The sequence below is a fragment of the Dermacentor andersoni genome, chromosome 10 (assembly GCF_023375885.2).
Source record: "Dermacentor andersoni chromosome 10, qqDerAnde1_hic_scaffold, whole genome shotgun sequence".
NCBI lineage: Eukaryota > Metazoa > Arthropoda > Arachnida > Ixodida > Ixodidae > Dermacentor > Dermacentor andersoni.
Window position 1 is genome coordinate 131,934,179 of NC_092823.1, and position 27,702 is coordinate 131,961,880.

The 27,702-nt window shown below is 44.0% G+C and overlaps 4 protein-coding genes across 5 annotated transcripts in view; 2 read left to right on the plus strand and 2 right to left on the minus strand.

Annotated features, from left to right (window-relative positions):
• The first annotated feature begins 130 nt into the window (after positions 1 to 130).
• Positions 131 to 10,615, plus strand: LOC126545077 (mitochondrial glutamate carrier 1-like). Its single transcript, XM_050192768.3, has 8 exons — positions 131 to 262; positions 2,653 to 2,787; positions 2,868 to 2,923; positions 3,807 to 3,900; positions 4,549 to 4,664; positions 5,468 to 5,804; positions 6,243 to 6,380; positions 8,425 to 10,615. Exons 1-8 carry the CDS (start codon positions 234 to 236, stop codon positions 8,438 to 8,440), a joined length of 921 nt encoding a protein of 306 aa, XP_050048725.1. The 5' UTR covers positions 131 to 233; the 3' UTR covers positions 8,441 to 10,615.
• Positions 10,616 to 13,259: 2,644 nt separating this feature from the next.
• LOC126545079 (LYR motif-containing protein 1-like) lies at positions 13,260 to 14,110 on the minus strand. Its single transcript, XM_050192770.3, has 3 exons — positions 13,842 to 14,110; positions 13,715 to 13,775; positions 13,260 to 13,529 (listed from the first exon to the last, which is right to left on the minus strand). The coding sequence occupies exons 1-3, from the start codon at positions 13,998 to 14,000 to the stop codon at positions 13,363 to 13,365; spliced, it is 387 nt and encodes a 128-aa protein (XP_050048727.1). The 5' UTR covers positions 14,001 to 14,110; the 3' UTR covers positions 13,260 to 13,362.
• A 155-nt stretch (positions 14,111 to 14,265) lies between these two features.
• Positions 14,266 to 17,595, plus strand: Pex12 (peroxisomal biogenesis factor 12). Its single transcript, XM_050192766.3, has one exon. The coding sequence runs from the start codon at positions 14,352 to 14,354 to the stop codon at positions 15,357 to 15,359; it is 1,008 nt and encodes a 335-aa protein (XP_050048723.2). The 5' UTR covers positions 14,266 to 14,351; the 3' UTR covers positions 15,360 to 17,595.
• A 118-nt stretch (positions 17,596 to 17,713) lies between these two features.
• Positions 17,714 to 27,702, minus strand: part of LOC126545080 (RNA polymerase II-associated protein 1) — a 38,948-nt gene continuing 28,959 nt past the window's right edge. For both annotated transcript variants that reach the window (XM_050192771.3, XM_050192772.3), the window contains exons 23-28: positions 27,444 to 27,574; positions 26,015 to 26,156; positions 23,741 to 23,906; positions 21,021 to 21,105; positions 18,540 to 18,673; positions 17,714 to 17,981 (exon numbers count right to left, since the gene is read on the minus strand). In XM_050192771.3, the coding sequence (XP_050048728.2) occupies positions 17,880 to 17,981; positions 18,540 to 18,673; positions 21,021 to 21,105; positions 23,741 to 23,906; positions 26,015 to 26,156; positions 27,444 to 27,574 (760 nt within the window). In that variant the 3' untranslated portion in view covers positions 17,714 to 17,879. The remainder of the gene's footprint in view (positions 17,982 to 18,539; positions 18,674 to 21,020; positions 21,106 to 23,740; positions 23,907 to 26,014; positions 26,157 to 27,443; positions 27,575 to 27,702) is intronic.

Below are 27,702 nucleotides of genomic sequence, written 5' to 3' on the forward strand. Positions count from 1 at the left end.
GACGATCACAGGCGGCAATTGCATGCGGACGTGGGTGGCTAAACCGACGTCTACTATTGTCTACCGCACCGTACGCAAACCGGCAATCCAATCCGATCCATTATGCCAATCAGCCGTTTTTCTAGTTCTTCTGTTCTTCGTCGGCCGTCACTTTGGTCACTTCGCCCAGCGCCTGCGGTATCGGCGCTTGACTAGGCAGCGAGAGGCCGCTCCGAAAAACTCGAGCCAGGACCATGGCTACGCAAACCAAGAGCCGATTTCCGTGAGTCAAGCTCACCGCGCGTGCGTAAGCGTTACGCGCGCGCGCGCTGTGTGCGTTGAAGCGCCGCGCTCGAGCAAGTTTCGGTGCATCGGCACGCAGCCAGGGATTCCATTAACCAGCTGCTTACGTTGGCAATGGCCCGGTTATTGACGCGCTTTTCGCTAGCCTCGCTTCATTCTGTACGGAACGCTCTTTCGCGCCGCGACAGTTCATTCGCGTGCGGCAGACCGGGATGTCACGACCTTCGCTGCCTATCAATGGAGTGGGCATTTTACAACGCCGGGCTGATAACCGGCGGCGCGCCGAGGTTGCGGAAAGGAGAAAGTTGGGGTCTGCTGTCTGCGCTCATCCACTTTCAGCCCCCAATCGTCAGAAACCGATGGATGGCCCGTGCTGTGCGCCCACGTTCTCGCTGCAAATATGTGATGAGATAGTTCCTGCTGACCTCTTGTCTACGCATTGCGCAATCGCGCGCCGAATAACCTTGAATAAAATTTATCGTAACCATTAGCTGACCTTGGCGCATGTTGAGCAAGGGAAACGTGATCTGCAAGCAAACGTGTTGTTTTGTAGAGGTGGTGAGTGACACCTTAATCGCTGTCAAAGGTTTGTCGAACTCTCGTTGGTCTACGAAACGCAGTAGTGAAGTTGCGGTCGCCGATCTTGTCGGACATTAATTGGCGTTTTGACCCTGATGGCCGGTAGTGACTCTTGCTAGAAGCTGCAGTGATACAAGTGATTGCTCATACCATTAACAGCACGAGTGGGGCCGTCAGTAATTTGCACACTTATTCCTGCACGTCTTACGCGCTTGAATTCAAGCAGTCTGTCCGATCCACCACTGTCAAGTGGTGTCAATAGCAGGCTTGGAAGGTCAATTAATGCACTACCAAGCTTTCATTAAGCTTTCATTGATTACGAGAAAGCGTTTGATTCTGTCGAAACCTCAGCAGTCATGGAGGCATTACGGAATCAGGGTGTAGATGAGCCGTATGTAAATATACTGAAAGATATCTATAGCGGCTCCACAGCCACCGTAGTCCTCCATAAAGCAAGCAACAAAATCCCTATAAAGAAAGGCGTCAGGCAGGGAGATACGATCTCTCCAATGTTATTCACAGCGTGTTTACAGGAGGTATTCAGAGACCTGGATTGGGAAGAATTGGGGATAAAAGTTAATGGAGAATACCTTAGTAACTTGCGATTCGCTGATGATATTGCCTTGCTTAGTAACTCAGGGGACCAATTTCAATGCATGCTCACTGACCTGGAGAGGCAAAGCAGAAGAGAGGGTCTAAAAATTAATCTGCAGAAAACTAAAGTAATGTTTAACAGTCTCGGAAGAGAACAGCAGTTTACAATAGGCAGTGAGGCACTGGAAGTCGTAAGGGAATACATCTACTTAGGGCAGGTAGTGATGGCGGATCCGGATCATGAGACGGAAATAATCAGAAGAATAAGAATGGGCTGGGGTGCGTTTGGCAGGCATTCTCAGATCATGAACAGCAGGTTGCCATTATCCCTCAAGAGGAAAGTATATAATAGCTGTGTCTTACCAGTACTCACCTATGGGGCAGAAACCTGGAGGCTTACGAAAAGGGTTCTACTTAAATTGAGGACGACGCAACGAGCTATGGAAAGAAGAATGATAGGTGTAACGTTAAGGGATAAGAAAAGAGCAGATTGGGTGAGAGAACAAACGCGAGTTAATGACATCTTAGTTGAAATCAAGAAAAAGAAATGGGCATGGGCAGGACATGTAATGAGGAGGGAAGATAACCGATGGTCATTAAGGGTTACGGACTGGATCCCAAGGGAAGGGAAGCGTAGCAGGGGGCTGCAGAAAGTTAGGTGGGCGGATGAGATTAAGAAGTTTGCAGGGAAGGCATGGCCACAATTAGTACATGACCGGGGTTGTTGGAGAAGTATGGGAGAGGCCTTTGCCCTGCAGTGGGCGTAACCAGGCTGATGATGATGATGAAACCAGTGGCATGTGACAGACACCATACAAGCACCTAAGTGGGATTAATATTTTTGTGGCAAGCTAGTATGGTAGCATACTGTTTCTGGATGATGTGGCTCTTTCAAAACATTCAAATCGAAGAACTTGAAAACTTGCATAAGTTTTTCTCAAGAAAAGGGGGGGGGGGTGCATGCATCAGCCGTGCTTCTATTGCATTATCGGATAAGAAGTACTATTATTTTCTTAGCAGATGGCTGTCACTCTTCACGATATTAAGGTGCACCTGTATTTTCATGCTTCCACATTAGTGATTATGAGTTCCTTTGATTTCTGTACTATTATTTTCTGTGTGGCAATCTTTTATGCACACATTTTCAGTGTGAGTGGTTGTCTTCATCCTTGTATATCGGTGCTTTTGCTTTCGCAGACTCTTACCAAAAATAGTAAATGGTGGCATTGCGGGCATCATCGGTGTCACATGCGTCTTCCCCATTGACTTGGTCAAGACAAGACTTCAAAACCAACAGATCGGGCCAAATGGAGAACGCATGTACCGCTCCATGTGGGTACTGCTGGGCTGCCGCATGTTAGCCGCAGTGTTAAACTGTCTCAGATGTACAAGCATGTTTCCTTGTCCCGTAGGCTCGACTGCTTTCGGAAATCCTATGCAGCAGAAGGCTTTTTTGGCATGTACAGAGGTGAGAGCATGACGTTGCAGAAATTTTTTTGCAATGCAGTGTACTGGGAACATTTTCATTTTGTAAAACGCTGTGTGCGATAGTTTGTTAATGGCATAGCTCTGCGCTTCCTAAATTTTACTATACTGGGGACCTGACAGAATAAAACAATAGGTTGCTCCACACCTGGACTTCTGCCCCCTTTTAAAAACTTTTGTGATTCTACAAGCCTCTTTACATTGTAGCATAAAGAGTGTATAAACAAATATGTTAGACTCAACTTTTGTTTTAGTGTTGATCATCCTATCCTCCCACTGACCAAGTTGTTTGTTTATTCAGACATAGTGGTGGCTATGGTGCTCTGCTGAAGTCGCGGGTTCAACTCTCGGCCATGCCAGATGCGTTCCAACAGAAGCAGAATGCAAAGATACTCGTGTCCCATGTTTTTAGTACGCATTAAACAACCTCGAGTGGTCTGTATCGCTCTGCAGCTCTCCACTGTGGCAACCCCCATAACCGACTGCGCAGTTTCAGAATGTTAAACCCCACATTTTAATTTTAACCTTCTTCATTCAGAGGGCAAAGTTCTTACACCGGGACTGTTTTACATAGCAGAAATTCAGATCTTATGTCCACATTGTAGAGTTTGCAACCTGTCAGCAAGGCACATTGCACTAGTGCACCCCTTTTTCATATGAAAATGGAAATTTTAGTGATTGACTGGCTGCTAAAATGCCTGGGTTTGAGGGCGCGTTTGTGTGCCTGCTGCTTTGTGAGCTGTGCCTAGATGCTCGTGGGTATGCAGTGCTTTGAATGTGAAGATACAGGTGAATTATATTTTTTCATCATGTGCACTCAGTGCAAATGCACCCTTTGTAGTATGTTTGTTTCATTGTCCTTCTAGGTTCAGCAGTGAACATCGTGTTGATTACGCCGGAGAAAGCCATCAAGCTTGCTGCTAATGACTGGTTTCGCCATACTCTTTCATCTTCAAGTGGGTACGTGCAGATGCATTTTCCTATCTGTCGAGCAGTCAGTACACTTGAACGTCAATATAATGAACGTTGAACAATATAACGAACATTTTAGTAAATCTAAAATGTTTTGTGACAATACCTGCTTGTAATGAATATCAGAAGGATGGAAAATCGGATGAGTTAGTGTAGATTCACCCTTGTGGTATCCCCTCCTTTTTTCTCAGTCCTTGTCTAGTTGTGCTGTTGCAGCCATGAATATCCGAAATAGCTGAGCTGTTTTTGCGCTGGATGTGACTTCGTTATAACAAGGTTTTACTGTAGTTGTGCTGCGCACCCTCGCATGCCTAACATTGTGTTTACAGCTAATTTAATGGTTAATACATTTGTGCACAAATGCACATGGTACCTGCTGAAGTGGCTAGGTAGCTGTGTGGCATTCCACTTCTGAGCAAATGATCACAGGTTTCATTTCTGGCTGCAGTGGTCATGTTCAAGTTGGGTAAAACACATCTCTCCACTACAGCATGCCTCATAATCAGATTGTGGTTTTGGCACGTAATGCCCCAGAATTTAATTTCTTAGCACTCTAGAAACTACGTCCCCAAGAATGATCCAGGTACAAATGTTTGCTTTTGCACCAACAATCTAATTACATCTCATTTCTTGCAGTAAACTGAGCTTAACACAAGAGATGCTTGCTGGCGGAGGGGCAGGATTTTGCCAAATCATTGTCACCACACCGATGGAGCTGCTTAAGATTCAACTACAGGACGCTGGCCGCACAGGTTTGTTCATAGTCATTTGTGAATTGCTTGGTTTTACACACACACATGGAAAAAATAAAAACGTTTGTAGAAAAAAAACTGTGTGACCTGTGGAAACATTTATTTAACTGCAGATCTTGGCGATTTTCACATCTTACATTATCTTGTTATTGATCTCTCAATGTACCACTCTGCCTGTCTGCAATATGCTACTCTGAAAATGAAATGCAGTTGACATTGGCTAACTAGCAATAGACATAGGTGCGAGTTACTGGCATAGGAAACTTTACATGAAGGTATGACGCTGGCATTACAGTGTATAATTAATGGCTGTATGTTGGACTTGGTAGTGCTTTGAGCAGAACAGAAACAAGGAACAGTGTGCTGTTTATAGCACTGTTAGTGCAATGTTAAGTGAAATACATACCCAGCAAGCCTTGAAAGGTGTCTGCTGTGAATGTGTTTGACCTAAAATAAGAAGGGAAGCTTTATATTCCCATCACATGAACATAGTCGGGTGAGCTCAAGTCAGTTCTGATTGAGCACTGTTACACGCCATTGTCAAGCAAACTTGACTTCGAACTTGATACCCTCAGTCATGCTTCATCTTTTGATTATGCTCGAAAGATTTTATGCAAATAGACTTAAAATGAGGATCAAAATGGCATTTTTGACAGGGGTATTAGAAGGGCACAGATTGATTCTACACTCGGTACCACTTGAATTATGATTAGAAAGTAGTTTCCTTTGCAGACGTTCTTGGCTCTCTATTCATGGCTGTCAAATGGCAAAGGATGACGGGACGTGCTGGTTTCTCTCCCCAGGTGGCGATGCCAGCAAGCGCCTGTCGGCACGAGCAGTGGCTACGCAGCTTGTTCGTGAGCGAGGCCTGGTTGGCCTCTACCGTGGGACGGGGGCCACTATGCTGCGTGATGTCACCTTCTCGATCATCTACTTCCCGCTCTTTGCGCACTTAAACTCCCTAGGGCCCAGTAGATCCGACGGCACATCGGTTTTCTGGGCATCATTCCTTGCGGGCTGCGGAGCCGGCTCGGCAGCCGCCTTCCTCGTTAACCCCTGTGATGTCATCAAGACACGCCTCCAACTGCTCAGCCGTGCACCAGGGGAGGCCTCTTATACAGGCATTCCCAACGCATTTGTGTGAGTACTTTTGGTCTTGCCATTGCAGCAGTAGCAGTTACTGGTTTCCAATGAATTAGTTTATTTATAGGCATAACAAAATAAATAATGGGTTAGTAATGGGCACCTAATTGGGTGAGGGAACAAATGCGAGTTAATGACATCTTAGCTGAAATCAAGAAAAAGAAATGGGCACGGGCAGGAAATGTAATGAGGAGGGAAGATAACCGGTGGTCATTAAGGGTTACGGACTGGATTCCAAGGGAAGGGAAGCGTAGCAGGGGGCGGCAGAAAGTTAGGTGGGCGGATGAGATTAAGAAGTTTGCAGGGACGACATGGCCACAATTAGTACATGACCGGGGTAGTTGGAGAAGTATGGGAGAGGCCTTTGCCCTGCAGTGGGCGTAACCAGGCTGCTGCTGATGATGATGAATGGGCACCCGTTGTCTGTCCTTGCAGTCGCATTCTTCGAGAGGAAGGGGTGCGTGCCTTCTTCAAGGGAGCCGGATGCCGTGTCATTGTGATTGCACCCCTGTTTGGTATCGCTCAGACCGTTTACTTCCTGGGCGTGGCTGAATACTTGCTTGGCATGCAGAGGTGAGTTACGTATTGACATGCATACATAATCTTTTTCGGTGGCTGTCGACACTATGACGTGAGAGTGTATCAGTGATGCTGTGGTTCTGCTCTGTAGTCCACTTTCATCACTGCTCGTTGCTTTCAACCACACCTGCCAACACCCTCAAATTTTTCACCAGGTTTACAAATTTTGGCTCGTTCTATGACATTACAAATGTTAAGTGAAGTTTCATGAAAAATGCATTGTTTGCAAAATATATTTAAAGGGTTGAAAGATGGCCGTGCACATCCTAGAAAAAAAACTGCATACAAGAAAGAAATTGGGGTGATACCTGTGCCGTCTTCTTCCTGCGGCAGCACAGCGTGCTCTATACTAGGGGGCGGCACTTGCTCTGTGCAAGTTCATTCTGGCAAGTTCCTGAAGCAGTTGAAATGGGGGCAGTAGTGCAGTTGCTCAAAAATTACTGTGATCTAGAAAAGACTGCGTTGCTTGTCAGTTGATGTTTCAAGCTTGGTGCTACTTCTGTGCCAAGTCTAGAAAGAAAAAAAATAATCCTCAATGAAGTGCGTATATACCTCACAAAATATGTGTAAGTACCCTCCCCCTGAACAAGTTCTTGCATAGCATGGGGCGACCATGACGCACCGATTTGTCTTTGAGTGTGAAAGCTGATTAAAAAAAAAACAAGTTATAGTTTATATGCTAAGATAGTGGCAAGAAATTTGTGTTAGGCATTTTTGGCACTACCCAGAATTGCATGTGTCGCAGGATGAACTATCGAAGCAGTTAGTTTAGGCGTGGGCCACCAACCCATTTTCAACTCTCGAACGACTCCGATTGTTGCGAGATTGTTCCATAAATATCAAATGCACAATGGGCTGTACAGAAGATGACATTTTATGGCCCATAGATAACAATAAAGTGCTTACAGAGTGATGATGATGGAAAATAAGTGTGAATAAATTTTCGTTGTGGTAAGGTAAAACTGCTTGTTTCGGATTTTTGTGATTGCTAGAATTGGAGGCCTGCTACATTTTTCTTGTAAAAAGAAACTTGTGCACAATAACTTTCTTTGTTAGGAGCTCTGTCATATTTACATTAGCTTTTCTACTATGAACCTATAGAATCTGAGTTCACATTAGGTTTTTGAACATTGAAGCTATAAAAAAAGTGAGCGTGCGTTAGGTTTATGGAATATTACAATTGGGCAAATTTTACTGCCAAACGAATCAGCATTACAATAAAGCATTTTTTCTGCTGCTTCTTGAATTCAACTTTTCAGTCAAAGTTAAATAAACAAAAGTCTACCGTGCCTCTGAAGCTCTTCTTGCATGGTTCCTAGATTAGCTGCCCAACCTGACCTCTTTGTCACTATACACACCTCACAAGCAATGACGGTGCTTTTTTATTGTGTGTGCTTCGATTCCTGGTTCTCCCAAGTCATACTAGCAGCTTGTTATAGAAATTATAGTGTGGCCTTTTCACAGCCATGATGAGTAGGTTTAAAACTCATATCATTGTTTTATTTATGCTCAAAGCCTACAATACAAGGAGAGGGGCTACCGTATCTACTCTATTGCATCGGAAAAAAAAAAGAATAAGATCAATTATTACACATACATACATTGTTTTACCTATGCTGATTTTTCCCACGTTCTAATACAATGTTTTTAAGGCTTGAAGTTTGTTTCAATCAAGGCAACACTGAAACACAGGACAGAAAGCTGTGGCCAGATGTGGCCCTTGCACAGTTAAACCATCCACATCACCATCATGACAGAAAGACACATGATACAGGTGCTGTGTCTGTCAAACAGTGCTCATGTCATCTGCCTGCCCATTTCATTCAATATATGAGCTGACTGCAGTGTACTGAAGAATGTTAATGGAACATTAAGATGTGTTTGTCATTGGAGCTTTGAAACAAAAGATGCTTTATCACGTTTTTGAAGTTGTGCGATGGCAGCTCACTGGCCTCAGTAAGAGATGTTTATAAGAGACCAGTACTTGGTGCATGAAAGCAGTAAAAGCAAAACATCTCTCGCCCTTTTTTTTTTTCAGAGCTAAGACAGCCTAGTCCACGTCTTGAAACTGTTGCTGCCAGAAACCCTGACACGGAAAACCACAAGGGCTTTCGAATCAAAATTTCTGTTTGGGCCTATGCCTCCTGCACAGCAGTTTGTTCTAGTTACAATCGCACAAGGTGCAATCCCAAGCAGTTTGTGTGACACGCATTGACTGTAAACAACTCCCGAGTCATCACTTCCCCTGCCTGCCCAAAAGGTGCTGAAAAAGGAGGTTTCAAACGAGTTTAAAACTGAGAAAAGAAAGGAATGCCATGACTGAGGAGGAAACTGGGCGATTCCCACGTTTTCACGCAGCACTTGCACAGCTGTCGATTTACTTGTTCTCATTGAAACCACTCTTGGATTAGGAAGGAACAGCGCCAACTAAGATGATTACGAGAGGGAGAACGACACAGGTCAAGCGCCAACTCTTGGAGCTGTGGAAGTGCTGCTGCATAGGTCTGCTGTATTGACAGTTTATGTTTCAAGTGATTAATTGTGAATGGATGATGACTCAAATTGTTGCCATAGTTTTGAAATGTACAGCCATGTTCTGTATGCACTCTTGTTAGTGAATAGTACTGAAATCAATACTGTCTACTATCCATGGCAAGGCATATCTAAGTGTCATCTCAGTATTCTGAGCGATTGTATTGAGCTCCTGACCTGAATGCTATGCACCAGAGATGTGGGCAAAGGTATATATTTTTCGAGTTCTCAAGAGTTTTCAAACCTCGCACACCTGTGAAAGCTTGTGACACAAGAGTAATGGTAATTTCTATAAATTGTTGCCAGAACGGATAGATGGCAGCTTTATACTGTCAAGATCGTCCTCTGTGAAAAACAGTGGTCATTGTTCAGAAACATGACCTCTCACTAACTATACAAAGAATAGCGAGCTGTTGTGGACTTTTCGTAGCCGTTTTCTAAGCCAGCCATTGCCTGCCTTCTTGTCATGAAGTTTTTGTGGACCTGACACGAGAACTCGCTATACGATTATGTTTCACAGCTTTTACCTTTCGTCGACTTCTCTTCGTCTGCTAGATGCTGTGCACTTGTAATGCAAAGGTTGGAACGTTGCTGTGAGTGCTGCAGTGTTTTCGCTAACCTGTCTGTGAGGGAATTTTCAGTGGTCAAAAAAACAAAACAGAGTTTGATGAGCGAATTTTGTCATTTGCCATCCAATTGGTAGCTGAGTGTTTTCTACACGTGGTCTAACAAGGATACACAGCAAGCATTGAGAAAATGGTGAAATGTGCTCATACTCATGGGGTCAAAAGTCTATAGGACATGTAGGACCTGGGGAAAAAAAAGTGGAACCTTTGCAAATCTTGGGCACATTGCTCAGAATTAAGTCGCATTCTGCAGTAGTTTGTGTGACCAGCAAAGCTGTTCATTGATTTTAATGCTGCACATTTGAACTGAGCAGAAATTGAGCATTTTTGCAGAACTTGCAGTGCCCCACAAACTTCTGACACCGGCTGAGCATTGTAGTCAACAAACCAGATAATGCAGTGAAATGTTTTGAAAGCAATTCACATAATCGAAGTGCCATACAATAATTTTTTTTCTACTTCAAAATGAGCATGGCCATGTCATTTAGTTAAGAAAGCAGAGCCAAATGTAGTGTTTTGTAACTAAGCATTCTTGAACTGCTTACTGCTCTGCTGGAAAAATAAGCCTGCATAATACTATGCCTGCTTACACGCACCACTTAAAGAAAGATGTGTTGTAGACCCATTTTCCTAATTTTTTTGGTTCAGGCCCGAATGTAAAGCGACCACAGTGCTTTTGCATCGACGTGGTTGCCGTATATTTTTTGTAGCTCTTTATATACATATATATATATATACACACAAGTGGTGGATATGGGGAGCTCTTTTGGATGAATAAAGAAATGACAGCCCTATTGCTTCTCATTTGCAACATATAGTGCTCTATTACGTAGGTGAAAAACAAAACTTTTCTGTTGCAGGTTTACTCTTGTTAAGCTGTAGAAACAAACCCATACGACCTTGTCCTCCTCCCCTCTTTATGTACATAGTAACAAATGTAGGGAGTGGTCGGTGGGGAATGTTTTGCTCCAACTCCGGTCCTGCTATTTAGTACTCGCCCTGTCGCATTTGCAAATTGTGTATAGAAAAGCTGTAACAGTGAAATCGAAATAAAGAAAAGTATTCCTGTTATTGCACTTGCCATCGCTGGTTCTTCCGAGAGCTGTACACAGCCGAGTGTTGCTGTAAGTAGTAAAGCCTTATTCCTGCACTTTAGCAAGGAAGGACTGTGTTCACAGTCATCAGCCTGCCATTTAGAATCCACTGTAGGGCGATGCCCTATCTCGGGGGTCTCTTAATTACACCTATCTTGCTTCGGGCAAACCCAGCCTATGACTGTCAATTTTACAATCTCCATCCAGTCAGCTCCAATTTGAATTCCACATCAGTCAGTTTGAACAGACTGGAAAGTCCTGGGGAGGAACCAAACATTGGAGGCTATGGAAGGAAAGATTATTTAGTTTGAATGCGAAAACATGCCGCTTCAGTTAACTCAACCCCTACCGGCACCCCCTCATGCATGCAGCGCTTGCTAAAAGTTTGAAAACACAAATTTAACAGATTTATCTCCGCTTTTGGCTCTGCAACTCTTTGCATTTTTCTTGCATACTAGAATATGTCTTTCTAAATTCTAGCTAACTCAACTCTCTGCCTTAACTACTGCTATCCTAGGTGTGAGGTTGTTTGTTTTATATATTAGTGGCCAACACTTCTCCTGCCTGTGAAGCTAGCCGTTTGCACGCTTCTTTAGTGTCATGCCCCCATATTAAGCAGTCTCCATTTATTCAGCATGGCGAGTGGCAACCACAGAGTGTTGTCCATCAAAGTCAGTAATGAGGTTCCACAGGATATTAAACAAGAGGTTCACGGCACGAAGAAAAGCATGTTAGCGGCGCTCATACCGAACTGAGAGAAAACAATAAATTTGGGGTTTATCGCGCCACCATTTGTTAATTCAACCAAAACTTGCGGTCTCACAATGCTCCAATTAACAGGAGTTGACTGTAGTAATCTATCTTTACCAATAAAAAATGAACTAGACCTGAGCAAACGCTGTCGAAATCCGCGACTTGGCAGCAAAGTAGTGCAGGGACATCAAGGCAGTGTTGCTGCCAGCTTCTCGTTCTTGCATATCTCCTGCCTTGCTATGCCTTCCCTCACTGTAAGAACAGCTTTCTTGGTGTTGTGGAAATGCAACTTAATATCACAGCTCAAATTGGCATTGCTCTGTAGTGTCCCTGTAACATTACACCTATAATATTCCTGTGCATCAGTCACTGTGCAGTCTCCAATTTCAAGTTTATTTGTTGGTTAGAACGACAGAAAACTGAATTTGTAAGTGCTCTTGGTTTGATAGGTTAGGCATTTCTGTTGTAACGTTGCTGCTGTTCTTTCTGTTCCTCTTCTATGCCTAACCTTTTAAATCGTGAATTTCTTTGTTGGCCTTCATACTTCAGTCTCATTGTAGCGATTATGGGAAGTTTGCAGTTACTTGCTGCACCTCAACACAGTCGAAGGCCTGCCGAGTTTTCGCATATGAGAACACCTCAGCTTCCATTCAGGCTTCCTTGTGTTAAGCCTCCAAAACTTGGTTTGATACAGTGATTACCTACTTTTGCTTTCAAAGATATCTGAAAGCTGCCATTTGTGACTTTGAAGTTACTGCCAAATATGCTTCAAGTTTTTATTCTCCTGCAATAAACCCAACAAGCACTTCACAGTATCTATTGCGGCACTGTTATGCATTGCCAATTTATTTACCCACGGCAGTAGCCCAGTGTGCTGCTGAGCTTGTGGTCATGGGTTCGATGCCTGCCTTGGTGGCCATATTGCAATGGGGTAAAATTTTTACGTTTAATTGTACGTTAAAGAAACCAAAGGTGGTCAACATTAATTTGGAGTTGTGCACTACAGTGTGCCTCATAATCATATCGTGGTTTTGGCACATAATACCCCAAAATTTAAGTTTTAACCAATTTGTTTGATGTTTACTCTTTGGGACCTGCATTCGGAATTTGAGCAATCTTGCAGGCTGATGCAATGTTTACGTGAGTCTACTCAATACACTGATGCTTCCAATGTCTATATATATATTTAGGCCTACCACAGCTGGCTTACTTTAATCAGATTCCATGACATTCTGTAGAGGTGAGTATGACAATCTGTTAGCTTTATTGCATTCACACGTGGTCCGCCAGGTAGTTTGTACCAGTTTATATGCACTGTGTCACAGTCACTCAGTACAATATTATTTTGAAAGATTTCATAAATGCAGTTGAAAAGCAGGCCAATTCTGTTTGCTTTGGAACCTTTAGGAGTGCAATTCACTTTTTGAATGTAAGCTGGTTTGGGAGCACAGACTAGAATGCATAACGAATAGTGACTTGAGCATTCCCCGGATGCCTAGCTGGAGTCAAGAAAACATGCTTTAAGTTATTACTATAAGCAACAACTGCCCCCCAGTAATGGTACACTATGTTTGCCAACTTTCACTAACATTTCTTGTAAAGAAAAGTGTTTATTGATGCAGCTATGTGACAAGGACAAGATTTCTTTTAGATGTGTGCTAGCTGCAATTAGTAATGAAATGTTCGCAAGTTAGAAAGCATAGCAAAGAAAAAATTCGCAGACGAGATGTATACAGCGGTGCCTTTCAATGTTTGCCTACGCTTCAAGTTTGCGTCGCGAGTTAATCACTCTGGGTTGGTACATTCATTCGTTCGCCAACGTGTGCTAGGAACGTAGATTGCAATAATTCAGTCACCCAAAACCTCGATCTCCTTTTGAGCTGCACGCTCAAATTCGTCTAATAAATTACAATAAAGAGCAATGACTTCTTGAAAAGCTTGCCACCTACGCAACCCGAGCGCACGACAGAGTTACTTCTTGTCGGGCGGACTGCTGTCGGAATCAATGGACCGGATGTAGATAGGTCTCGACGCTTTCCACAGTTTCTGTTGGGCCTTGAGATGTTTTGCGTGGCTTGGTGACAACGCACTCTGCGCCAGATTCACGGGTCTGGGGTAGGGGTTGTGGTAGTGGAGCGCTGAAAGCACAACGTAAACTCTTCAGAACAAGCACGGGAAGCAAACACAACACGTACACCCGTATATATGTGCATGAGCTGCCGCAGTGAGCTATAAAAGACGTCTATTCAGTCCTGTCACGAAATACTGCGAGATATCTCTCGTTGCAGCAAAAGTAAGAGGCCGTTGACGCCCTGTAGCTTACCCAAGTCCAACCTTGACTGTCCTTCTCTCAAGCACTCCTTGATCGTCTGAGTATCTTGTATCTAGCAAGCGAGGAAAAGAAAGTGGCATTAAACTAACAGAAATCACACGATCCCTCTTCAACTAACATTTTTATTCCTTTTAAAGATATCCTTGGTTTCGGAGATTATGTAGAACTGCTCCTCCTGGGTTCTCTCAGGAGTTTCCGCGGCCCATGTCCTTCCAGTTCGCAACAGCTGCTTGTAAAGCCGCAAAACGTCGCGGCGGAGCATGGTGGTCGAAAACATTTAAAGGAAGCTTTCCAATTCTGAGATGTCAACACTCAAAATTGCTTGACGCTTTACGATCACAAGCATCCGAGCTGCCGCATTTGCCACCATGTGGGAACCAGCCAAGAAGCCATGCAAGAGGCCAAAATTTTGACTGGTTTCGTCTCGTAAGTTCTTCAACTCACAAGATCGCTTTAAAATAAAGTTTAGATGAACTTTTCTTTTGTTGAAAATATAAAGTTTGTACGTACTCAGTAGCTTAATAATAAAAAATAATAACTGTTGCATTGATAAAGATAGGAATTCGAGCTAAAAAAATGCGACGGCGACGGGAAATCGCAGGTAAATCAACTGAAGCCATGACTAACCATGACTGAAGCCAGGAAAACAAATATGGCGGAGTACGGAGCTCATTTGGCTACTAATTTGGCTCAAAAACCGTCGATATTCGAAGTCCTCGCTCAGGAAAACCTCGCCCGAGCACTTAGGAACGCGCTGAGGCACCTAATCTCCTATTTTGCTGACCTGCGTAGCGGAAAGCGGCCTCGCAGATCGTGGCTTAAAGCTCACCGCGACGAACTGGTGACGCTCGCAGACCTCTCTGTCCAGCTTTACCACCTTGCTCGCTACGCGAGCTCCTTTTCCGAGCACTTCTACGGCCTTCGACGGGTAGCTAGCACGACAGGCGACGCTGCACTGAAACGGAGTCACGTTATAAAGTCCTTGGCGTCCCTCGTCCTGCTTCCGTACGTGCGCGCAAAGCTAGACGCACTCGTCTTCGATGAGGAGCCTCGGGGAGAGAGCGCAGGCTGGATAGGCAAGCTACGTCGAGTCTACCCGGCGATCTCGCTAGCTTGCGAAGCAGCCTCGCTGTCTTTCGCGCTGTTTTACGCGGTCGGCAAGTCGTCCGTGCATTCGCCCACGCTCTCGCTGTCATCGGTGCACCTGGAAGTGGCTCCGACCGTACCGGTGTCGCCAGACCCCAACGCGGGTAGGGCAGTGCGCGTGTTGCGCGGAGTCGCCGACGCCTTTTCCGCCTCCCTAGCGACGGCGGCTTTCCTGTTGCACTTCGTAGACTGGTGGAATTCGCAAAGGAAAGGCAGCCTGGTGGCAGAACCGCCAGTGCCCGCGCCGCCGCTCTCCGACGAGCGGTCGGAACCGAGCGACGGTGCGGCGGCGCCGCAGTCTCTACTGCGGCGCGGTTACTGCCCGCTATGCCTGAAGGAAATCGCGGCCCGCGCCGCCGTGCTGACCACGAGCGGCTACGTGTTCTGCTACGACTGCATCAGGACGCACCTGTCGAGCGGACGCACTGCGTGCCCCGTCACGGGCTACCCGTCGTCGCACGAAAACGTTGTGCTTCTGGTCGGCCAGTAAGCGGAGCACAAGCCCGAAGGACCGGACGTCTGTGAAGTAACGTGAGAGTAGTCTTTTCGGACGTGCGTGGTTGTGACATTCGACCTCCTGCTGAGGCAATCACGGCTGCGCCAAGCCGAAACTGCCCGCAACACTGTTTCGAGGAGCGCCCGGGCCAGTTCTAGTGTCTATAAACGGCTAGGAGTGTGTAATGCTGCATTTTAGACTTGCGAAGTTAAGCATGACACCTGAATGCAGGTTTGACGTCGACAACATGGCTCGAGGACATTGCAGATGCCTTCCAGTGTCTAGATTCTGCGCGTAGTCGGCGCCGTCATTTGAGCCCGGTGTGCAAAGCCTGCACTGCCCGAGCCAACATTGCTGGAAGTTGCATGTTCATCGAAGTGATGTTGCTAAGTGTGGATGCGTCGTCACACAAGCGCGCCCTGCAACTGCGTGTGCCTGCATGTTGAATACTCTCATCACTGTATCGTTGTTAGTTAATTGCGAACTATAACACTTACGTCTTTTGTTTTTTTCTGTGTACTGTGTTGCCCCCGCCTAGTGCAGTGTTTTGAGGCACACATTACCATTATGCTACTTCCTTTTAACGTCTTTTCAGCCTTGTAAGAAAAGCAGTCATGCGATTGCTAACAGAGATGTGATCCACATTGGTGGCTATGGCATTTTGCTGTCGAATATGTAGCAGTCTGATTCCCACTTGTGGCAGATAACAAAAATGCCTGTACACCTCAATTTCGGCACACACTTCAAAGCCACAAGTGATCATAATAAACCCAGAACCCTCAGCTGGAGCTCTGCGATGCTAAGCCTCATTAAAGTAGATGTGGAAGTGGCGTGTTTACAGACACAAGTCAAGTACAGTCTACCCTCATTACAACAAACCTGCGTACAACAGACTTTTGGATATAATGGACCATATTTCAACCTTAGTTTGGTATACATATTTTATTAATGCAATGAAGTTCGCTTTTAACGGACTGTGCTACAACGGACTTTCGGCTGTAATGGACGAAATTAGTGGCAAGTGGCAATTTTTGTCAAAATCGAGTGTATAAAATGGGCTTTTGCCGTGTCGACACGAGCTGACAATTGACTTGCGAGGGTCACCCGACGATCGCGGCTCGATATCGTGCGCGAGGGAGGGAGAAAAACAGGGCAGAAGCGCGCTGACTTTCGTGCGCGAACCGCGGGTGGATGGCAAGGGTGATGGGGGGGGGGGGGGTTTCTCCTTCCAGGGCTGCTGTTACCGGCACGGCCATGCGGGCATCGTATCTTGAAAACGATCTGCGATGAGGACAAAGTGCGCCCAGTGCTGGTAGCTTTGCATGCGCTGTGCTTTAGACGTTTAGTTCGCATTGAAGCGAGAGAAAGCACAAAGGTCAATTCGCTCGCTGTCGCTGTTGTTTTGACAGCTACATTCCGCGGTCACTGAGCGAGATGTGTTCATGTTTACCTGTGCGTGTGACATGATGCTTGTTAATTTAGTTAGTAAGCTAATGTTTACAACTTCATACGGCCGATAAAACTACTATAGTTACTTTGCGTAGCTGTCTACTAATTTGCTGTTGTAATTGATGCTTCGCCTTTGGGGCGAAACTGCGACTTTTTTTCCTTGTTAGTTTTTTTACTTTGGACGTTCGTCACTCACTTTTTTTAGTAACGTTGTTACACATTGCGACCAAAGCTTCGGAAGTGAGGCGTTTTGGATATTACGAACTTCAAGACAGAATGGACAATTTTTTTCGGATTATCAAGGTTCGTTGTAACGAGAGTCGATCGTAACAAGTTTGCGATAGCAACATTGCCTCGTCAGCAATGACATTAGCGCAGAACATCAATTTCTTAATTACCAACATTATTGATAGGCAGACCTCATTTGAATAACTGATTAGTTAGTTTTGTTGATTGAGTCATAATACCTGGGAAAATAATAAAACAACGCGTTTTTCATTGTCAGAACTTACTGTTGTGTCCAGAAACTGTTACGTCAAAATTGACATTTTATAAACGGCAGCCTTTGGAAATCAAGCAATTTCCGCACACATTCTTGTTGGTACATTATATTCTCAGAGAATGCCATTAGCAAACATTAGCGTGTTGGGATATGATGTAGGTTACTTCAAGGCTTAAGAGATGACTTGAGACAAGCATGTGAAGGATCGTATGAGGGCAAGCATGGCTATTTGGCCTTATGACTAATTTACTGGTTTTAATAAATTTATTTTAGATATCAGTCATCCACCTCTGCACTCGGATTACGGTGTGTAGCGTACACTAGGATGTGACAAACATTGAACATATTTCATGCAATGTCTGCACTTGAGTTGCATAAAGATCCAAGAGTACGAACATTTTGTAAACAGTGTGTTTCGATTCAACACTGAATCAGTTAATAGCTGTGTATTTGTCATCAAGGTATATGCCTGCGGCATAAGTTCCAGTGCAGACATGATCCTGGTTCACAGGTCGCTGAATCGCAGGGATGAGCTGGCCGCAGCTTGTAGGTGAATTTGTTTCTCATTGTAGCGACAGGGTTGCAAGCTTGTATGATGACGCTGTGATTTTATCTTGGGACACTGCCTTTTCACATGTCCATTGCAGTATGCGCTTTGCGGCTTCCTACAAGAAAGTGTCACAAGTTGTCAGAAACAATGAACAGATGGCAATGGTACAACTGTAGGATTAAAAGAACATACGCATAAAAAGCTGCAAATGTCTCGAGAGGTTTTCGATGGTTGCGCATGACGTTCTTTCGCCACTTCTGGCGCTTGCATCAATAAACTCTAATCATCATCATAATTTCTCAAATTGGCAGTTTGGCTTAGGATACAAGTTATCCCATTAACTTCTGGTAGAATTTATTTGCTTTTCTTTCGTAATAGACAATTATCATACTAGTGCAAAATAAATCACCCTATAAGTTTAGGCATCCCATTTGTCTTTTGATGACCATATTTCAGACAAAAACTAAACATACATTAGTGAGTGTAAAGTCAGCTCGCTTTAGAACACCCGCCTTCCATCAGCAACATTATGCTGTATCGTCGTTAACAGATCTGTGTCTGTAAATTTCCGATCCTGATGATCCAATAGAATTGCTGATGATATGTATACATGGCGTTCTGCGGTAAAGATGTAAAAAGTGAAATACTTCGTTGCATCGAGGTTTAGCTGTACCTTCTTCCGATGACGCGAGAGAACTTGAAGCAAATGGACTTTGAAAGGGCTTGAACCAGTGCTGTGCACAAACCGTGCCACACTCTCCTCCGCTATTGTGTGTAACAGCGGGCTTCTGGTGCAATCCAACCTTCCTGCAGAGTCACAACCTTGGCATTAGTATCCAAATACTCTCGAAGAACTTCTGCCCAACTAAGGTAACATGGCTTTATGCTGTCACATGGCAGTGACAACAGGCAGTACACAAAGAATATGAAGGGCAACTGTTTACTGTGGGAAAACACTGGGAAGGCGGGAGACGGAAATTCAAGGCAATGAGCAAAACGAGAGCAAGGTAAAAGCAGGAGCCAAACGTGTCAACAAATGGACTTGTCTTTTTCGTGGCAAAAAGACAAGTCTATTGGTCGAAACGTTGGCTCCTGCTTTTACCCTGTTCTCGTTTTGCTCATAACTGTTTATTGTGTCTTTCAAATTGTCTCAACATCTTAAGCTGTTTTCCAACTGTTTTGTGTCTGCTAAATAAGATACAACTTAGCTATTTTGATAACAGCTAGCATGGCAAAATCATGAGGCTCACATTTGGTCATTACGTACAGAGTGCCAACACACATTTCATGTCAACAGGCAATTACTAAAACAATTCTTAGATATATTACAAGTAGTGGTGTGTGTATACCAAATATACATAGTAGATTTTGAATCGAATAAAGACAAAAGAAAGCCAAAAAAGTTTTCACAAAATTCAATGCTTACAAGTTTTGGGCAAAAAATACTATGCTGCACATGTTCGGGAGGCTCCCAGCATTGCATAACAAAATGTACCAAGCTATCAATAACATAGGCACATAGAAATCAAGATGTACATTACGGTCTACTCTTACTAAAGGGAACACCAAATTAGTATGTAAGCACTGATCACAGCTCAGTTTTAGCACATATATGAAGGTAGGCAACATATGTTTTTATCAATAGAATTGCTGTTGAATAGAATCAAGTGGTTTTTTTTCCCCTCTGAAACTAATGAATTGGTGACGTTCTGTTGTACTGAATACCAATGAGGTTTTCAGTTTAATAGTGGACCTGTGTTCTGTGGCAATCCTTTATTTATTGTACAGAAAGTTTTGCCACATATGAAATATTCTGAAAAAAGCAGGATCACAGTAGCGCAATGCTTGCTCCCACCCTTTCTTCATCTGCCGTGTATGCCAAACGCTCGTTTTGTGACGGGTTGCTCGAAGGCAAAAAAATGAAAGATAGAGAAAAGAAGATTGAATGTGTGCCCATAAACAATGTTGGGAACGAGAGGCCGCCATATGGTGTGTTGCAAAGACGGCGGCCGTGGACAACTTTGTTGCCATCTCGTGCACTTGCTTTCGTTTGTGAAGCAGTTTGTTGGCTTTGCGAGTGTCGCACGACCACTGCAAATAGATCTGCGTCAATTCAGCACCAAATGGTAACTTTAGTCGGTGACGCCGATTAGACCTATAGGCAGCCTAGGCGGTGTGGCCGTGACGAAAAATCAGTAAAAGCCACTGCGGAATGGTCGCGGCTAGTATGTTCATAAAGGTGGCTCATCATGCGATCGGTCCAGAGGTCATGCGTGCGGGATAGATTGATGGCTGTTGAAGTGGCGTGTAGTTTGCCACCACATATCCAACCCGATCTGTGTGCCTACTGGTGACTAGCAAGCCTGGCTTTTGCACATGCTTTCCCACTAATTTAGGAAACATGTGCTGCTTTTGTTGCTGTTACTTCTGTCCATGTCACATTATCATTTCGATTGGTCCAGACGAATCTTGTACTGACAGAGGCGGCCCTGGCTGGCGCAGTGCTGTTCTGCGAATTGCGGCATTCACGCACTGTGATTGCGATCCCCGCCTTAGACAGATGTCAGGAAGCGCTTGCAGTGAAAAAGTGTGCTACTCGGAGCTGCTTTAAAACTGAAAACGATGCGGAGCATAAGGCATGTCTGTGCGGCGCATGAGACATGTGGCTCTTCGCGGGTGTCTACCCTGAATATTTGAAAAATCTGATAGTAGACATTCTATTTGCGATTCAAGTTATTTGAATGTTCACTATTCGATTTGGTGATATTCAATATGTATTTGCACAAGCCTAATTACAAGCATTGTGGCTATCTTACAGTATAACACAAGGGAGTCATCTTTTCAGAAGTCACTTAAACAGCCTACATGTGAAAAGATTCTAGTGCATCCAGCATGTCAGCAGCAACACAATGCCAACACCATGGTGAGAGTGAAACGTCAAGAGTAGATGCAGAGCAATGAACAAAATGGCTACACTGAGAAGTTTTGGAGCATGACAACATAAGGTTTTCTGCCCAAGATGATGAGGGTGAATTAACACAATGTATAATCAGCCGTGCGTACACTTTCACATTTCAGGTACAAGCCACATGACAGCAAAAAGCTTGCCGGCATTACCAATGCTTTCAGTGATACGGCAGTATGCAGCTCTCACCTGATAGTAAGTGTTTCAGGTAGGTCTCAAGCACAACTGCATTTTCCTCGGGAGGTTCCAGGAAACGACAAAGAGGCACTACAGACTGCAAAAAACAGAGAGGGCAGAGAAAGAGTTGCATGGATGCTGTGTAATAAGACAGCTATAAAACAATGCTAAATGTGTAAAGGCAAGCATTAAAGGCCAACTGCAACAAAATTTCACTCCAGCTAAATTAGTTATAAATGAGAGTATTACATACTAAATTTAAATAAAATTAAACTCTGGAATACTCACTAGCTGAAACCACAATATGATTATGAGGCACGTTGCAGTGGGGGACTCCAGATTAATTTTGACTACCTGGGGTTTTTTAACGTGCATCCATCGTACCTTGGTGTTTTTTGCATTCTGCCCCCATCGAAATACAGCCGCTGTGGTGATATATACTACATACTATTTAAGTAATCTAGGCAAAGCTGCAGGGCTGTTAATTGCTTAATTTTCTTATTAACAGCCTTTAATAAACAGCGCCTACACCCCATCTCACAAGTTGTTTGCAGCACTTCCAAAGGTACGAAACATACAAAGGTAACATTCTTGCGCAAGGGAACATAGTTCTGGGCAGAACCGTCTGATTATTGGTGGGATTAGAGAGTTTATTTTAATGCGAAAGCATTATATGCCCCATTACACAAAAAATCTGGTGATGGTGGCATGACTGAGCGATGGTATTAAAAATGGCCGACAGCACAACGAGTAAAAACACAACAAAAATGCTCGAATTGAAGTCAAATTTCTCGGGGAGGTTCCTGTAAACAAAGGAAATTAATGGCTGTGAAAAGAAAATTTCGTACAGTTCGGTCTGGGTGGGAATTAAACCTGGGCCTCTGAGGTGCGAGACTTGCACGCTTCCCCGATGCCATGGTGGCTCCACGATTGTGGCGGACGAAAGGTGCGACTAGTGCAAGCGTCATTGCACACGTCACGTCACTGCCATCTGGCTGACTAAAGGTGTGGCCTAGTGCATGAGTTACTGGGCACGTGATGGCGCAGCCAACAGGGAGGTGGTGCCATGCCATGAGGGTATAAAATGAGTTTATGAAGTTCTGAGGTCTACAAGTGGTACAATGCTTTTGCATTCCCACACGTAAGCAGTCTTAAGTGACCCTGCTGAATTTTTTTTTCTTGGTATATGATGCATTACAAGTTAGAACCCTCGCATGTACACATTGTATAGTGCAAATTGCTATGGTGGTGAGCAGACGACACGGTGCAGATGAGCACATATCAAAGGGTATTTGACCTTCCTACTGGCTAAGGAGTCCTGCAGCTTCCACAGTTCTGAGAACGACCTACGACATGGAGTATAATAAGACGTGCATAGCTGGTGGTTACTGGATATTATACAAAGCCTAGCAACGGGCTCCAAGATATTCAGTGTGCTTTGGGTGTCGTCTAATCTCAGAGGCCATTTCCAGGAGCTGCACAGGTTCTCAATATTCAAAGCATTGTATTGTTTTCCAGCAGGTGGTAAGAATGGCATTTTTCAGTTGGTATCAAAAACATTGTTAGCCTTTTTTGACACATCCACTCTTATTTCGAAAGTAAAAATTTACATGGAGGCTCCTTTATATCTGCACTATTTGAAACTGATTTTTAAGTGGTCTAAAATTCTTTTTGACCTTTAAGTCAAGGTAATGCGATACGGAAGTATTCTGAGATGTGCAAAGTATTTGAGCAAGAGCTTTCGCAAACTAGATGATGATGTAAGTATACAACAAGATCGGTGGGATAATGTGGTACCAGCTTCCATAACACATAAGTTCTTGTTTAATAAGTCGTAAGACGTGGTCAGTCACTTATTAATAGAAAGTTAATTACATCGCATTTGGACAAGCAAATGCAGGTGGCCATATCTACTGAATTTCTTGATAGAAGAATGCTCTGATGCTACTTCGTCACACTGCTTTGATGGCACTACTTGCGGGAGTCTGGCAACCTCTTTTTGCATACCTCATACTCAAAGCAGTCAGCAGCGCCCTGCAAAACGTGACCTCTGAGATAGCTAACGCAGCATAGGCTCTCACAAGGATGGTTCACTGAAAGCGACTTGATTGCAGAAAAATCATGTGGCACGATTTTCTCATGATCACTCGGCATAGCACAAATGTTCTGAGGTTTCTGAAAAGGATTTCTTTCATCTAACAGCGTAGACTGTTTCAGTACCTTCCCTTTGTGTACCTTTACATCAAGTTTCATCACCATAGTTAGCATAATATATGTCCACTACAGGATGAACACCTATCAGCAATATCTAATTATCCCTGCTTTGTGTCAGCTGACCCTCACCTTATGCCTGCAAACATTCTAATTTCATCACACCACTTAATTCTCTACTGTCCTCGACTTCACTTCCTTCCCCTTGGCATCCATTCCGTAACTCTAATAGACCACCGGTTCTCTGCTCCATGGCATTACATGGCCTGACCAACTCTATTTCTTCTTCTTAATGTCAACAGGAATATTGGCTACCCCCACTTGCTTTCTAATCCACACAGCTGTCTTCCAATCTCTAAACCTCACACCTATAATTTTTCGTTACATTAAATTCTCCTTAAGCTTCTTTGTCAACTTTGAAGTTTCGGCCCTATGTGTTAGTACAAGTAAGATGCCAGTCATGACTTGGGAGTGCCTAAAGCATAAAGTCACGATAAGTCTGTGCAATGATGGTCTCGTGCCTGATCTGGTCTTAGGCGAGTCATGGCCAGTGCCTCCGGGTTCTCGGCAAAGAGGAGTTTGCGGAAGTGAGGGTCACAGGCGCCCTGGAGGGGCACAAGAAGCCACGAGGCGAAGACACCATCTCCGTAGGACTCGCCAACGTACTCCTCTAGAAGTTGAAGATAGCTGCACAGAATGACATGAACTGCGTGCTGTGTGTCATCGCAATTGAAAAACATTCGCTGTACAATTCAGTGAGCACGAGCACAGCCAGGGTTGGAATGCAAGGATTCAACAGTTATAGAAATAGTGTTGCATAAGAAATGGTTCATGACAACACTCTAAAGACACGTCTTGTTTCATTGTCTAAACATGCAGAATATCTTAAAATTTTCAGACCCATCACAGAGTGCCAGGTATTGCTCTAATTGTAGAGTTAAAGCTCGATATAACCAAGTCAGTAAAATTGGCATTTTAGTTTGTTGTGTCAAAATTTCATTATGTTGGACCTTCTAAGCAAATAAGTACAGTTGCTGACAGATTTTTCATGCACGGTAGGGGCTGTAAAATTTTCCAAATTACTGCACAATTGGAAAAAACAAATTTCTATAAGAAAAAAGACTATTTTGTTGAATTGGCGACCAAAGATAAGGTTTCATGCCATGTTGCCAATGACTTTACATTGGCAGTGCGAAGAGAAGCCTGTAAAGCTTGTGCATCCACTTCATCACCGTATCTGACAGCGTTGCCCATAGTGGGATGACGCTATCAGCTATCTTGGCTTGCCCAGTCTTTGCATCCGCCACGGATTACTTCCAGAATAGGGTCGTGGGCCGCGTATGTGCTCAGGACCCCCCCCTTGCATACACAGAAGGACAGAGTGCGTTATGCCACCATCCTTCTAGGCACTATCATACTTCTCACACACTATCCCTCAGGCCCACAGCATATGACACATGGAGCATGACAGGATCTTATCACATTTAGATTTTATACAGAAAATGATGCGAAGAGGGTTTTGCATTCAGTACTAGAACCACTACTCAAGCTTATCACTGTTATTACTACACGAGGCAGAGATAATTGGCCACAAAAAAAAAAAAAAAAAAAAAAAAAAAAAAAAAAAACATACTGGGTGCTGACGGCAACACCTACTTGGAAAACATAACTATGCACTGTGTAGAATGCGTCGATACGAATGTGTGATACGCTGTGCTGACACCGCGCTCACCAGTTATGACCTCTAACATCAGGCAGCGCGCACTGAGAGATTTCAGAGGCCATGTCCTGTTGAATTCACTGCTACCGGCGAAGACAGTGCTCCGCTTTGGCGACTTCGCTCTGTTCAAGAGGTCCATTCGCAAGTAACTGCATGTAATTCAACCATTTGACCATCTGTGTCCGCAGAAGTTTCCATTTCCATTTATTGCCTTCATATTCCTTTGTGGCAGCAGTGAGATGTTTTATTGAAATCGCTTATAAACACATTTCATTATACTGAGGTTCAATATATACATTATGTTCTATGGATCAGAAGTTCGTTATATTGAGGTTTAAATGTTTCAGAATGGCGATTCGGGTGGGTTAGTCCAAGTTTATAGCATGACTGCAGCGCAAGGTACCGAAGTGTGGAAAGACAAATGTGAGGTTAGCGAAAAGGAGAACACAGGCACCCGTGTTTGTTCATTCCACCAACCTCATGTTTGTCTTTTCGCACTTCGGTGCACTGCACTACAATCATGCATGAATTTAATTATACTGTTGCGATACAACAGGTGCTCAAGAGGCCGGCCAGCAAGGAAGACAAAGAGGTGCATCTTGGCTCTTCGTATGACCTGGCTTCCATCCAGCAGGCCTGCTCTTGTAGATACACTGTGTGTAGCCTCTCAGTGTTTCTCCACACATAACATTTTAGTGGATGTGCATAACTAGTATGGCAACCAAAATGAACTAGCTTTGTGGGTCAGAGTGGTTGTACTCTATATATGCAATGCTCCAGAAAATATGAACAAACTAAACAAGGTTTCCTAAATAGTGATGTTTATCAAACACTCGTCACAAGTCTACACTGTTGCCACTGTGAGCGCTACGAATGCCTCTATGCAGCAAAAGCATTCTTTCGTAGTCTGCTTCTACCGATGCACACATCATGGCATACATGCTGTAGCCAGTACTCAACAAGAATCTTCAACAAAGGTGTCTTTTACAGAAGCGTAAGGTGAATTGCATTTCAAGTGTAGATATATGGCTTTTTCTTGAATTCTTTCAGTGACACGTGAATGAAAGAGGCTCACAAATCTGAGAATGATGGCAGGCCGGGCCATTCCTTGAGATCCAGGTGTCGCTGCGTGCGGCAAAGCAGCGTCGTTTGCTCAAGTAGACGGAGCAGCAGCAACATGGTACTCTGCACCTCCATGTCCAAAAACAGCTCAGGACCTGCAGGAATCAGCACAGATCTTAGTGCCATGGTCATTTAACAGGGTCACTAATGACATAGTGACAAAGACAATAAGCTGTCTGCATAATATAACGAGCATGAGAAAACAGATGACGAACGACAATGAGAGGCAACAGGACAAATGATCCTACCACCGGCTGGTAGCATATGCTGTCCTGTGCCCCCTCTTCTTTGTTCCTCATATGCTCTGTAGCCGTTCATGGAACATCACCCTTAACTATCTTAATGCAAAGCACACTCCTGCTTACATGAGATTACGAAAAAAACTAGCCAGTACTGACAGAGTTAACACCATAGCTACTTTTCCTGGAATCTGTAATTGTTGTCACTTTACACAGCAAACTTCATCACAAAGGTGAAGTAGATTTAGCGACAGTATCACGAGAGTTGTGCAAGGTTAATAATCTGATGTAGTTGCTACAAAACATCTATGCAAAGGTGAGTCTGTTTTAATTTGTTCCTGGGCACTAGACATGAACACACTGGTCAAAGTCACTGTCATAACAGCAAAACATTATCACAGATATGTTATCTTATAGTACCTGAACTGAGTTTAATTTTAATAGGTGCGAGATCTTGAAAAGATGGTGTTGGGCGGCTAAGAACTAGGTCGCAGGATCGAATCCCGGCCACAATGGCTGCACTTTGATGGGGGCAAAATGCGAAAACACCCGTGTTTTAGGTGCACGTTAAAGAACCCCAGGTGGTCCAAATTTCCGGAGTCCTCCACTACAGCGTGCCTCATAATCAGATCGTGGTTTTGGCATGTAAAACACTATAATTTCATTTCTTAAAAGGGAGTAGGACTGTCTTACACTAATCAGCTCTAGAAATTTCTGAGTAACTTCTTAAGAGAGTAAATAGGATACAAGTTCAAGTTATGCAAAACTGCTGTTACATGAATCTGATCACTGCAGTATCTATTCATGGTAAATAAAACATTTCATTGTAACTAGAAGTTATTGCAGACTAGAATCTAGAAAGCATCTCCAATGTGTGTAGCAAGGCGGCAACACTTCGCAATATCACACTGATTTTTTCACACAGCTGATTCGCGCAAAAATAAAAATGATCAAAGTGTATCACTTTATTCCTGGTGCTTCATGAACACTTAATGATGTTCAGAACTACAAATGCTTTGACTGTGCAATGATGAAGCGAATCGTCAAGAGATTACACACACTTTCTGTTCTTTTAGCTAATTTTCCGGCTGAGCTTATGAGGCCACGGCCTCTTAAACTGCACATTACCAAAAGAGCCTTTACCAGCCAAAAACACTGATGCTAGGCGGGTGAAATGAACAAGCCGCGGGAATGCTTGCATGAACCGATGCCTTGTGCACAGCAGATGGCAGATCCAGCGCAGGCAAGAGAGGACGTGACCATGATCGTAGTTTCTGTAATGACAACATAACATACAATAGGTTAGTTGTGTGTGTTTCTTTTTATTTCAAAAGTTTGCCCAAAGGCATAAACTACTAAATATACAAATGTAGGCCGGTCTCAGCGATATACGTCAGTAGTG

Coding starts and splice junctions, on each gene's coding strand:
- LOC126545077 (XM_050192768.3), top strand. CDS start 234: ATGGCTACGCAAACCAAGAGCCGATTTCC. Junction 2,924..3,806: donor CTTTTTTGGCATGTACAGAG/GTGAGAGCATGA, acceptor TTGTCCTTCTAG/GTTCAGCAGTGAACATCGTG. Junction 5,805..6,242: donor GGCATTCCCAACGCATTTGT/GTGAGTACTTTT, acceptor CTGTCCTTGCAG/TCGCATTCTTCGAGAGGAAG.
- LOC126545079 (XM_050192770.3), bottom strand. CDS start 14,000: ATGTTTTCGACCACCATGCTCCGCCGCGACGTTTTGCGGCTTTACAAG. Junction 13,776..13,841: donor TCTTTAAAAGGAATAAAAAT/GTTAGTTGAAGA, acceptor CTCGCTTGCTAG/ATACAAGATACTCAGACGAT. Junction 13,530..13,714: donor ACAGTCAAGGTTGGACTTGG/GTAAGCTACAGG, acceptor TTGTGCTTTCAG/CGCTCCACTACCACAACCCC.
- Pex12 (XM_050192766.3), top strand. CDS start 14,352: ATGACTGAAGCCAGGAAAACAAATATGGCGGAGTACGGAGCTCATTTG.